The 13,971-nt window shown below is 41.8% G+C and overlaps 1 protein-coding gene across 2 annotated transcripts in view; it reads left to right on the top strand.

The window, feature by feature from the left end:
• The first annotated feature begins 261 nt into the window (after positions 1-261).
• The window catches only part of FAS (Fas cell surface death receptor), a 32,413-nt gene continuing 18,703 nt past the window's right edge, over positions 262-13,971 (top strand). For both annotated transcript variants that reach the window (XR_005723528.1, XM_040254710.1), the window contains exons 1-2: positions 262-519; positions 13,570-13,732. Coding sequence is in view for 1 of the 2 variants with exons in the window: in XM_040254710.1 (XP_040110644.1) it covers positions 490-519; positions 13,570-13,732 (193 nt within the window). In the remaining variant the exon portion in view is untranslated. The remainder of the gene's footprint in view (positions 520-13,569; positions 13,733-13,971) is intronic.

Consider the following 13,971-nt stretch of genomic DNA (forward strand, 5'->3'; position numbering starts at 1 on the left):
CATGGGGCCCGTTCTCAGGATCCTCACTTGAACCCGAGCATGCCAGTAGACTGCAGAAACGCTCCCAACGGGGAATGCCCGCTTGTGCAACAAACGCCGGCTCTTTCCCCGCTCCCCGCTCAACACCTCTTCCACCACCCCACCCCCAACTCCAGACGCAGGGTTGCAGAATCAAAGGCGCCCTCCCCTACCCGGGCGTTCCCCAGCTAAGCTTCCTCCTCCAGCCCCCACCCCCTGGCTCCGGAGACGTTACTTTTGCTCTTTTCAAATGAGCTACCAACAGGTGTTCAGAAACGCTGCTAGAGAAAGAGGAAAGCGTCTGGAGAGTCACTGTGCGTGAGCGCCCGGGGCGGGCCCGGGAGGGGAGCCCTCTCCCAGACCGGCTGGGGCGCGGGGAGGGGCCAGTCGTGGCTCACTAGTCCCCGGGTGCGTAACTCGCCTTGGTGCCAGTTGGAAAGGCTCCTTCACTTCGGAGATTGCTCCACAGCCATGTCCGGGATCTGGGTTCACTTGTCACTGGTGAGTCGCCTCTGCCCCGGCGAGGGCCTCTCCCAGCTCGGCCCCTGGGCTGGCGCGGGACGCGCTCTGGGGGCGGCCGGGGAGACGAGCGTGTGGGCGGCGGAGTTGGCCGGCGTTTGCCCGGCTAGCTCCGCATGACTGCTAGGACTTCTTGAGGCGAGGTCTTAGGAAACCAGGCTACTCGTTCTTCTTGGGGCTCGATGCGAAGCTGCGAGCCTTCGAGGCAGGGGGAACATCTCTGGGTGCCCCCTGGGAACGCGGTTTGCGGCGCCGAGGGGGTGAGCGCGGGGGGCTGGCCGGCGCCGAGGATGTTTGGGGGTCGCTGCAGGGAGAGCCCCGTCTGGGGCAGGAAAGGGTCTTCTGGACAAGTCCTTGCATGTCTCGCTAAGGCTGTGCTATGAACGTGTGCGCCTCGGGTCGGTTTTCCAACACTTCCCAACTTTAGGGAATAAATCAGCCTCGCGGCAGTGGTTACACCAGAGGCTTTAGGAGCGCACCGTTTCTTTCTTGCAAACATTATCTTGGGGCTGAATGCGCCTTAAAGAGACTTGTTTACCTTTTTACCGCTACACAGAAAAAGAAACTGTTTTGTTTCCCTTCCGGGAATCCTTCTCCTTGAGAGTGTGAGTCACTATCTCAGGTTTGCCCCCCGCCCCTTTTTTCCCCTCTCTCTCTCTCTTCCGTTATTATTATTTTTTTTAATCTTTCATGGCTTGCCGGACTCGGGGGCGGGAGGTAACCCTGGCCCCATTGCTCAGGCGGTGGTACCTGCTGCCACCGCGCACGCGCTGGGCAGCCTGTACTTGGCTTAGAAGCTTAAGCCGCATCCACCTCTTTTGGAGAGTCCCTACCTCAGATATCCCGGCTTGGTGATGGCTGATCGAAGACCTTGGCCTCAAGGGGTTCATTTGGGGTCCGAACTCTCTGAAAACCAGTGGATTCTTATTTGCTGGGCCTCATCGACGTGTCAGGCAGTGTGATAGGAATGTTTATGAGTATGATCTCTGTCAGTTCTCAGAGCTGCGCAGTGTCTCCATCTTACAGATGGTAAAATGGGGTTCAGACAGCTTCCGTAAGTCGAGTCCAAACAGTAAGAGGCAGGACTGAATTTAAATTCAATTTAGGGGAGTGGGGGTGGGAGTGGGGGTGTCGACCACACCTATGTCCAGATGACACCAAGAATGGAAAAGAAAAAAAAATAAATTGATGTCTGGAACTGTCTTGTGGTTGGAAAAAAAAATTCTCCCTGGTCCTTTTGGAAGTAATGTACGATATTTGGGCTCCTTTAAAAATTTTCTTTGAGAAAATTTGTGATTCAAAGTTGGGAAACCATTTATACAACCTCAAATCACATTCTTCCTTATCATGAAGCACTGCCTTATTGCAGTCTTGGTTGCTTTGACAATCTCTTAGTTCTAGGAACAACAATTCTAACTAGTATAGCAAAATTATCAAAGCCCAGAGCTGCACTTTACTTTCATAATACTATAGCGTCTCTACCAGGGGTGCCTGTTTAAAACACCAAGGAAACTGCTTTTCTGAAAGAATGCACACGTATTCATACACACACATGTGCAAATACAGATTTACATTTATTTGTATATGCATATTATAATATCTATGATATATATTAAACATTCATTTATTATTGTTATATGATATAGAACCTCAGAAGTGAATGTTTATTGAATAAAATGTGTTAATACAGATGTGTAGAAAGAAAAAAATCTGATATAACTGCATCACAGACAGTCCTGTTTACATTTTGTAGTATATCCTCTATTTCCCTTTTCTAATATGACTCTTCAGTTTAGTTACACAGAATCCTGCCCTGCCCCCATCAGGGGCCCAGCATCACACCTCTGTTCTTAAAGAAGTTTCCACACCATTATGTCACCTTGTGTGTCTCCAGAAAATGCTTGCTTTTATGATCTAGCACTTAGTGGGGCTTACTTACTAGTCCCAAATGAATTAAACCGGGGCGTGAGTGCTAACACTTTTGTGAGTGCTAACAAATTTGGTTCAGTCATGTCAGTGGACTGGAAGGGGATGCGAGGGAGTGGCCATGCTTGGTTTTTTCCTCTTTCTTTCTCTAGTCCTCTCATCTCTAGTGTGATCTATCATCAGCAAATATCCCATCCTTTACCTCTTTCCTTCTTTCTTCCCTCTTGAAGTTCGTTTTCTCTCTCTTAGTTTCTGGGTGTCGTTCGGATACAGAAGAAAAGGCAGTTACTTTAGAAATTTGTTAGCTGTGAGCACTGCTGCTGCTTCTTTTAATAGCACATAGTTCTGATAGCTTTTGTTTTGTACTATTTGGGTCTATGGTTAGGCAATTACTAGCTAGCCATTCTCCTGTCCTTTAGGTCTTGGGGTTTTCAAAATTATGGGCAAGGGAAAGGAGGGGGCAGCTGAAAAAGAAACCGGTGCATACAGTAATCATACAGGAGAGCTCGGAGGAGAGAATAAAGGACAGTTGTTTAATTTGTAATTTAATAATTTTTCCATAAACCAGGCTAAGAAGCAAGAAATAGGTTGTGGTGTGTTTCTATTTATTGTTGTTTTTAGCAGATTTTCCTTATCTCATGGTGGAGTTGAAAATTCTTTTGAATAAAATATTATGAAATGTAATTTAAAACATTAACAACCAGCATGTAAAAACACACATTGATAAAAGATGGCAAGATTGGGAGGCAAAAATGAAATTGATATGTGAAGATCCTCAGGGCCTTCACCGCTAGCTTCAATTAGATGAATGAAAACTCTTCTATTGTCTATCTCCATAATACAATTACCACCCTTAGTCGCAAAACTAGAGTTTAATTCAGCAAAGCAGTTTTTATTCTTGCACTGAGTTTATAGAAGGAGAAAAGTGAGATAGAGGCAAAGAGGACTCAAGATTTTGATGTTGTCTCTAAGTAAGTTTCTTTGGAATACTAAACAAGTAATTTACTTCTAAGTAGTTCCTAAGAGTGGAAGTGTCAGCTTTTCAAAGGAACCTCTCTGAAGGCTACTAGCACTATACCACAACTGCTAGAGTAATCACTTTCTAAGAGATGATCAAAAACCTGAATAAGGAAATCCCCCACTTGAAAACCCCTAATGAGTTAAGTACATTTTGGTAAATTATCTTGGGTTCCAAAAGTCCCTTAAATGAGCACATGTTTTGTAATAGGTACTAAAGACTTATTGACTTATGATGAAAAGTAATAATATAAAGGTAATAACATGTATAGCTTGTTACCAAAAAATTATTTGCAGAATCATTATAAGTACCTTAATGTATGTGTGTGTATGTATTTACAAAAGTGGGAAAACAGCATCTAACTACTTAATAAGTCCTTTCATTTCCCAGAAGACCTTTGCTTTTAAATGAAACAGATAAAATGAGTAAATAAATAAACAAAAATCAAATAAAGTAGTGTATCTTTGCTTTGTATATAATTGGATCCCTAACACCAATTGAGTATTTTCCATTCAGTCTTAAACAGGAACAAATAATTCAAATGTACTTGCCTACTTTTATTTTGTTTGATGTGAGAGTATGAGTAGTAAGACTCGAATTAGAAAGTTAATCATTGTAAGACTGTTAACTTCACCTTCCTCAGAAGGAAATGGGCTGGTTCTCCTCTTTGATCACAGTTCCCTTCTTGATCTGGCATGAGCTTTTGTGCAACTGAGCCATCCCCATCTATGGACCAGTTAGAAACAGCAGCCACTGCCCTGTTGGACACCTGGCTAGAGACCCACGAAGTGGGGGATGATAGTAACTTTTGTATGAAATTATGCATTTTGATTAAGGCTAGTCTTATAAATTAGCAGTCTGATTACAAACTCTTTCAGCAGATGTACTCAGCCCAGCAAAGCAAGCAAACCTACTATATGTAAGTATTGTGAAGCTGTGAACTTGGATAAACTTGGGAAATTAGAATAAACTTTTTTTGAAGTCATTAATGTCAGGCTGTCCTATAGTCGAGTGACGCTGCATTGTAGATTTAGTCACTTCCATGTTCTGGGACACCATAAAAATATAACCTGTGAGAATTGTCAATACTTTTGATTTCTGAGATCAGAGATCTTGGAAAAAAGAGAGAGAGATAGAGAGAGACAGAGAAAATGAACTCAGAACATGTGGCATAAGGTTCCCACCCCTTGCTGAGGTTTGACTTTGGTTTTTAGCCATCTTCACATCTTCCTTGTACCTAATGGACTGTTTTTTCATATGAATGTCTGTCTTAGGCGTGATTTCAAAAATTGGGCTTACATTGCCCCAGACTATGTTTTTGTTTAATATTTATTTATTTGGCTGCACTGGGTCTTAGCTGCAGCATGCAAGATCTTTATTTGGAGCATGTGAGATCTAGTTCCCTGACCAAGGATCGAACCAAGGATCCAACCCAGGCCCCTTGTATTGGGAGCATGGAGTCTTAGCCACTGGACCACAAGGGAAGTCACCACCTCTGACTGTATTATGTCTATGCTGCACTGTCTTGACATATACAGAATGTATATAGGCAGGTATGTATTTTTAATATTAGTTGCCCCATTTAAATGTTGGAGGATTTTGGTTTCTCTTGAAAAATGAAAGGTCTGGAGCCACATGCTACCTGGTCCCCACCCTCCTGGATCAGAAGGCTGCCTCTTGGGTCCAGGTGTGCCTCCATTTTGACAGCCCTGCCTACCCTATGTTGTCTGTCCCACCTGGATGCTTTACGCCTGTGACCCCTCTGGGCATTTGAGAATTCTTGGGCTCTAGTTTAGGACTTGGTAATCCTCCCATTTCCTGCACCAAAGATGACCTCTCTTCCTTTCAGGCTTATTTTTAGAAGGGTCATTATTTCTCCATGAAAAGTCGAATTCTGATTGGCAAGTGCAGAGCGCAGAGGCTGTTGGTCTGTAATACTCTTCTCACATGTAAATATACTCATCTGCCAACCTCAGATTTCGCTTCCTCCAGCCCATAACCAGGGTTATTAGATACTGAATAACAAGGTTGAGCATAATCATGAGGAGGCCCCATTCTCCGAGATCCTGATTCTGTAGGTCTGTGTTGGGACCAAACAAAGCATTTCTTATTTTTAATGTATTACTGTGTATGTGTGTGCTCAGTTTTGTCTAACTCTTCGTGACCGCATGGACTGTAGCCCACCAGGCTCCTCTGTCCTTGGGATTTCCCAAGCAAGAATACTGGAGTGGGTTGCCGTATCCTTCAACAGGGGATCTTCCTGCCCCAGGGATCGAACCTACATCTCTATGTCTCCTGCATTTCAGGCAGATTCTTTACCTGCTGAGCCTTTGGGGAAACCATCGCTACATGATTCTAATGTTTTTCAGGGTTTTGAGGACAGTTTTTCTAACTCTAACACAAAACCCCAAATCTAACCCCAAATGGAATTCTCTAGCTTTCCTCATTTTATTTTATTTATGACTTGATTCAGTCAGGAGTCTAACCAATCACTTACTCTACTGACTTTGCTCTCTCTCTCCTGGTCTTCCCAGAAACCAGCCTTAAGAAAGAATGAAGACCTTACTGGAATAAGATTACCTTGTGTGTTTTTATTTACACACAAAAAATAAGAGCAAATGAAATCTTTGCTTATCTCTTTAATACTGAAAAGTTTCTGTGTTTAGAAAATTTAGAATACTTGTTTTTATTTCAGTTTTTCAGTAATGCACCTCCTGCAAAATACCATCACTATTAATATTATCTCACTTTCTATACAAATATATGAGTGATGCATTGAACAGTCAGAAATGTTGGGCCATTAATGGTTTCTTAGAAGTTCTTTTTTCTAAAGTGGTGATCAATAACTAAAAGTCTGAAAAGGGAATGACCAGTACTCGTCTGTTGTTACAGTTGTGTCCTGGACAGTAGGGGCCAGTGAGATTTCAACTTCCTAGCGGAGGTCTGTAAGACTGGAAAGTTCAGGTTCCTCCTGGCCCCGGAGGATTCCGGTTCTGAAGACCGTTTTCGGTCTCTAGTCTGTTTAGCACAGTGATGGTTGAAGATGGGAAATCCTAATGCTCAGCTGCAAGGGATGCCCAAATGTGTGTGCACCACGGACCTCCCTCAAATCCAGACTCTGAGGGAATCAAGAGACGGTGGTGTGGGCCGATAGGTACTCATTTCCTGTGGCTGCTGTAACTGGGTGGCTTAAACAACAGAAATGTATTTTCTCTCAGTTCTGGAGGCTAGACATCCGAGATCAAGGTGTCGGCAAGTTTGGCTCCTTCTGAAGACCGCGAGGTGACAATCTGTCCCTTGCTTCTCTCCTTGGCTCATGAATGCCCTTCTCCCTGTGTCCTTGTATCCTCTTCCCCTTGTCTCTGTCTGCGCCCAAATTTCCTCCTCTGAGAGGGACACCAGTCGTATTGGATTAGGGTGCACCCAATGACCTCATTTTAATTTCCTCTTTAAAGACTCTGTCTCTAAATATGCTGACATTCTGGGTTACTGGGGTCACGTCTTTAACAGAAGAATTTGGAGGTGAGGGAGAGACAACTCAGCCCGTTAGAGTCTGACTCTCTTGATCCAGCTGTATGACATGGTCCAGTCACCCGACCGCCAGTTTGGGGCATAACTTCTTCTAACAAATGAAGGGCTTGGGTTCTAAAACTCTTCCCAATGATTACTGGAGAGCTTGTAGTCTGTCTGAAGTATGTGCTCAGTATCAAAAATTCTCACTGACCATTCTAAGCATCTGTCTTCTTATTCTTGTCATTTGAAGGACTGCCATTTTTCAGCTTCAGACACCTTTCTTTTTTTCTCCTCTACTTTTAAAAATTCTTTTCCTGTTGTTTTGAACTTCACTGAAAACAGAAAAAAAGGTGATTTTTTTTTTCAACTTCCTTTTCAAACCCTGGCTCATCTCTTAGGGCTAATTGCCACACTGATTCTTTGAAGTTACCCTAATGGGATTCTCAGTTTCTTCTAGTAGTTTGTTTAATTCAGTCACTGTGAGGCTACTCTATTTGTAATTGCCATGTTAGATCTTGAGTGTTTACAATTCCTAGGAAAGCATGGTGAGCTTGTCAAAGGGGAGTGATATGCTTCAAGGGTGGTCATCGATTTCTGGATCTTGCCCTCCCTGCTTTGTTTCCTCTATGTAGTCACGGAGTTGGCTATGAAAAGTGATCAATCATATGATGCAATTAATTAATATAAAGTCAACTGTCATTTGATACAAGGGACAGACCCTCATGTCAGCCTGTTTTTGAGAGTTTCAAAGGGAGCAAATGCAAAGATCAATGGTAGGCTAGGAGGGCTCCTGGTTCCTAGCTATTCACTGCAAATCCCCGCCCCCACAAGGGACTCACAGTGCCTTTGATGGCTGTGCTCAGAAACTCAGCACCCAGATAGGAGGAAGGGAAACCCAAACTCCTCTTCTTTTCAAGATGCAGATCAGGGCTAGGAAGTTTCCCCTTCCCTGCCAGCCAGAATCCCAGCCTGGATAGCCCTGCCACAGTTTTCGCAAACTAGAGGGCTTGGGATGGACTTCTGGTTTTCAGAAAGTTCCTGCTAACTTCCTCTACCCTCAACACACATTTGCTTTGAAGGTTCATTGTAAAATTAACACTCAGGCATCTTGCCCACAATTGTCTGAAAACAGACTGCATTGTTTGCCGGCATAAATGGAGAAAGCAATTAGGAAACTGATTTATAAACCAGAACCAGAGTCCAGATTTGCGCCAGAGGTGCCAAATCTTCCCTTAGCCCGTCCTAACGGGGGTTATCCAATGAGTCATTTCACAAACTCTGTTCAGCTTCCTCAGCTATAAAATAAGAAAGTAATAATTCCTCATGTGTAGGTTTATTGTGGCGACCATGAGGTGATATATATGAATGAACTTTGTAAAACGCCAGGCAAATGTCAAGGGAGAATAGGTAAATAACTCTAGGGTTTGGTTTCCTGACAACACTTTCATGAATGATTCAGAAGGACTCTACCCATTCGACCTAATGACATTTTGGTCATAATAGTCTCCTCATTTAGGATGCTAGATATGAATTGCCACTTCACTGTCAGAACTCTCAAGATTCTGAATTTAAGAGACTGTAATATTTTTACGTGCCATTTCTCAAAATGAATTTCACCAAGTTTTAGGCTTTATGCTGTTAAAGCATCTACTGGGCATGCTAAATAACAAATCTTACCTTTCTTCATCATTTCATAAGAAATTTTCTGATTTGCAGAAAATATTAAAATCTTGTAGATAAGGAAAGACTCAAGAAGATCCATTTTTTAAATCTATGTGGAAGTTGAGCAGATGGTTACATGGTCCCTTTCTGCTGTGATGTTTCAGGATTCTACAAGATTGCAGCATCTGTGGTTATGACTGGCTGTATGATCCCCCTGCACTGTCTCTTTAATAGCCAACATGTTAATTACCTGTGTGGTTCAGGAGACATTGATCTTTATCTCTGTTAATAGCTAACTGTTAATAATATTTTTGCTGAGGACCTCAGGTATGTCCCCATTTGGGCTAAGCCAGGTTCCTCTGGGTGTGACTTGCCTGGAAAGCCCTTTTCAGCTAATCATCTACTTGCAACAAGTCAGTTTTCTTATTCAATGGCCTTCACAGATAACTCTTCCTGAAAGAGCACTGCCTCACACCTCAAATTCTCCATGCCCCCTAAGCTTGCCTTATTCCTTTAAATAGTCCTCATTCCTCCTGGTTATGTTGCCTATTTCTTTGTTTCTTCATCATTTCCCTCCATGTGATGCCTAATATTATTTGTCTACCTGACTGGACCATGGCACCCAGATGTTTATTCAAACAGTACTCTGGATATTTCTGTGAAGGTTTTGTTTGCTTTGTATGAGTTGAACATTGAAAGTGCTAAACTTTGAGTAAATTAGGTACCTTCTGTAATGTGTGTGGGTCTCATTCAATCAGTAGAAGGTCTTAGTAGAACGAAGACTGAGAACCCCGCTAAGGAAGAAAGAATTCTGCCAGATTGCCTTTGAACTTCAGTTGCTACTCTCCTCTGACTCTCCAACATACCAACATACTGACCTACCCCATCAGCAGAATCTGGACTTGCCAAGCCTTTACAGTTGTGTGAGCCAACCCCTGAAAATCGATCAGTCTCTCTTTCTTTATACACACACACACACACACACACACACACACTCACTCACTCACACTCAGTACTGGGCCTGTTTTTCTTGAGAAGCCTGACTAGTAACTTCATTTACATATAAATGCTATAAGAGCTGAGTCTTTATCTGTATACTGCTCTGTTCCCAGAGTCTGTCTGGCGCAAAGCAGGCACTCAACTGGAGAAGGAAATGGCAGCCCACTCTAGTATTTTTGCCTGGGAAATCCCATGGACAGAGGATCCTGGTAGGCTATAGTCCATGGGGTCACAAACAATTGGACATGGATGAGTGACTAAACAGCAACCAAGGTACTCAGCAAACTATTTGCTCATTTAAATAATTGATTAATGTATAAGCTAAGATTATTCCCAGCAGAATCTAAAACTGAGGTCCTTTTGACTTTTTAATCTTTGTTATGATGGTTAATTTTATTCCTTTTTTACCCATTTGGTTATCATTTTCCTTAGAATATCTGCTTTTCAAATCTTTAACTAATTTTCTGGCCTTTTCAGCTTTTTTGAAAAACAATTTTTGAGCATTCTGATCATTTAGTTCTTTGTGGGTTTCCTGCCTTGTCACAATTAAAAACACCCGTTTCTGCCAGGAAAGTTTAGGTTAAATCTTTGCATACTGCAAACTTGAGCTAATATAAAAACTTTTAAAAAATGCAAGCTGTGTGAAAACTGCTTACATGGTATCATGTAACAGTTAGAATATGCTCTTTAGACCCATCTTTCTTTTTTTTAATACTTGACCTAATTCTTTGATGCTGAAGTAAGTAGGAAATGTTTCCGGAAATTGAACTCTCTGAAGCTGGTGTGATCAAATATGAGGTGAGTTTGGTGCCAGTGTCTGCTTCATGGCCAGTGATATTTATGTCTTTCACTGTTTACTCCAAGATTCACGTTTCTCAAATTCTGAATGTATTTTGGACAGTGACTTTTGATTTCCAGTCAAAAACTTCAACACTAAAATGAAATGTATTAGCAAGTACATTTCTTTCAGACAGTTCCAGAAAGTTGAGTATATGCACAGTGTTTTTAGAAATAACACTAAAATAACAATTCATAAATATAAAATGTGCTGCTCCTCTGAGCACTCGATCATTTAACCCAGAAATTGTGGACCTGCTCATAATATGGTCACATGATTACTGAATGAAATTAGCATACCAAGGAAGACGGGCCCTATAGCTGTAGGGTACACACACACACACACACGCGCGCACACACACACACACACACACACTGCTGTGTATCAACTTTGAGCCCCTTTGAGTTGTCAGTTTTGATTAGTCCAATTTTGACTCAAATCTCTTTGAGTTTAAATGTGCGGCATTTTGTTCAGTTTCTGGTGAGATGAGAAACCAGAATTGAAAGAGGAGAACAAGTAGTATCTCTCTGATAATTCCCTCTTTCCAGGCCTTGAGGTGGCTGATAACAGAAAGAAATTGTTCCTACTCAGTTTGGTTGCTTAGATTCAGTTTTCCATTATCTGTTGTAGAAGGGGCTTACTGATTTCTTCTAGCAGAGACTTGTACATTTGTGCAAGAATTTCCATGTGTTGGCAATGTCTGGAATGTTATATGGTTAGTATATTTAATTCCTGACTGTCACATAGAGCAAAGTTTGTGATAGAATAAGGATCCTAAAACATGGGTGATTTTCATTTGAAAGCCCTTCCCATCTTAACAGTGAATGCTTTGGTGTGATTTCACTCACATTATTTCCTAAATTGTCCAGTTCAGTTACTGTTCATTAGCTATTGATTCTATGATTTAGAAGAGGGACTAATATTAAAAGATTGATCTTCTGTAGAGAAGGTAAGAATTGATTGGGGAACTGTCATCTTGAAAAGAGAAATTGATACTGATAAATATCTTTAGTTCAGAGCTGCTTTAGAAAAAGACCATAGATTCATATGTGTTTTAAAAAGTCAGGCAAATATAATGTTAAAAAATTCCCAAATGATAAATATATTACAAATAACACACCCCTGTGCAAGCCTGCTTTTGGAAACTTAAAATTCATCTTCAATTATAATCAGTGTTACGCATCTCTGTATTCACAGGACCTGGCACAGAGTAGGTGCTAAAGAAATGTCTGTTGGGTTGAAAGGGCAGTGGTTTGATAGTGAAGCCAGCACACTGAGGCATAATTCCTCTGATCTGTTTACCAGCTCCAGTTATTCTTTAAATAGAATCATTGACATAGAAAAAGTAAGCTGCATTTTATGGTGAGTTGGGTGTAGCAGGAAAAACACTGTCATATGAAGAACGTGACTTGGACAAGACCTAGCTCTCTGCTTTTTGCTCACGAGTGACCCTGGATAAGTCAGGTATTTTCTTGATATTTTGGTGTGACTTTTTCTCCTGGAGTCTGGGTGTTAGTAATGGATTTTTGGTTTTTTATTTATTTTTAAAATGCTTTTCTTCCTTTCTTTCTTTGACTGGGCTGGGTCTTAGCTGCAGCATGTGAGTCTTTGTTGCTGCACACAGACTCTCTCTCTAGGCTTAGCACGTGGCCTCCAGAGCTTGTGGGCTTCAGTAGTTATACGCGGGCTTAGGTGCTCCATGGGATCTTAGTTGCTCCAACCAGGGATCGAATCCATGTCTTCTGCATTGCAAGCTGGGTTCTTAAGCACTGGACTACCAGGGAAGTCCCTGGAAATGCATTTTTAAATCAGCCATCCCAGAAGGAAAAGATGGCAACCACAGCTCCTTCATCTTGTGACTTAGAGGGGAATGCAGGCTTTGGTGACAAAGGGGGAATGGCTAAAAGGGAAGATTTGGGGACTCCTGTGACAGTGATGTATACACAAAGAATATTTAGTTCCCTTAACCCAGAAGATGCTATGAAGTAGAAAAAATAATGTATGCCATGAAAAATGTGAAAAATGACCTTGAGGGAAAAAACCCTCAGAACTAGTAGTTTAACGAATTTTGATGCTTAGCAATGAATTTACGTATTCCACACAGAATGAAAGATTATTTAAATTTAAATTATTTAAATTTAAATTATTTAAATTATTTAAATTGTTTAGAGAGACAAACAATAAATGTTTAGAAAACCTGAGAAAGGCATCAAACAGACATTAACCCCAAATGTTTCTATACATTTTAGGAGCTTATTTTTCTGAGGAACTCCAGCCTACAACTGCCTAAGATAAGTTTGACAGTGTCCCTTATGGATTTTGTCTCCCAAACAAAGGAACTGATATTGAAAGAAGTTCGTTTTTCCTGAACAAAAGTGAAAAAAATCCTGTTGGATTTATTGTGAAAGCCACCAGGCTCTTCTGTCCATGATTCTCCAGGCAAGAATACTGGAGTGGGTTGCCATCTCCTTCTCCAGCAGATCTTCCCCACTCGGGGATTGAACTTGAGTCTTCTGCACTGTTGGGCAGATTATTTACTGTCTGAGCCACATATTAGTGCTGGTTAACCAGGAAGGATTTCATCAGCACTGAAGATTCTGTCACTATATATAAAAAAGGAAGAAACAGAACATGCTGTAAGCTAAGTACCAGGTTTGGGAGGAATTACCACCTTTTATCCTCACAGCGCTTCAAAACAGAAAGTACTGTTGTCACTTACAGATCAGGACCTTGAGGATCACCGAGGTTATCTAACTTGCCTAACGTCAGTGTCGACAGCAGAGCTAGGATTCAAACCACAGTTGTTTTGAAATTTCATGTTTTTTCCCAGTCTGCTGTGTGGTCCCTTGCGCTACCGTCTGTGATGCTGTGTCTCAGGTGGTTTGGAGAACCCAAGGTTTGGACTGTTATGCGGTTGACCTGCTCCTGTTTTGGAGATGGGTCAGTGGAAGGTTGGAGCCTACGTCGATCTGTGTGCAGCAAATAAAACACAGCCGTTTGGGGTGAGGTAACACCTTTTCTACAAGTTGCTTAGTTCGGAAGTCAGTAACGTTCTGTTCATGCTTTTCTTTTACAGATATTTCTCTCTGTTTCTGGACCATTGTCTAAAGGTGAAAATGCCCACGTGGCTGGTATCAACTCTGAGGGGCTGAGATTGAATAAGAATATTACTGGAGCGAGTTCCTGCCAAGAAGGCCTGTATCGTGAGCACCAGTTTTGCTGTCAGCCTTGTCCTCCTGGTATGTTATACACACGCAAACAAAAGCGATCCAGTAATCAGAGTGAAAATCGGGGTGAGGAGTAGCATGTGGTCATAATGAAGAGAGTGTTTTTACAGCATTTACTCCTGCATTATGGCATGACTGAAGAGAAACTGTGACATTATTTTCCCAAGACTAGCTTAATTTTTAAATGTATTTATTTTTAATTGAAGGGTAATTGCTTTACAGAATTCTGTTGTTTTCTGCCAAACATCAAC

The sequence above is a fragment of the Oryx dammah genome, unplaced genomic scaffold (genome assembly GCF_014754425.2).
Source record: "Oryx dammah isolate SB20612 unplaced genomic scaffold, SCBI_Odam_1.1 HiC_scaffold_14, whole genome shotgun sequence".
In the NCBI taxonomy this organism is placed as follows: Eukaryota; Metazoa; Chordata; class Mammalia; order Artiodactyla; family Bovidae; genus Oryx; species Oryx dammah.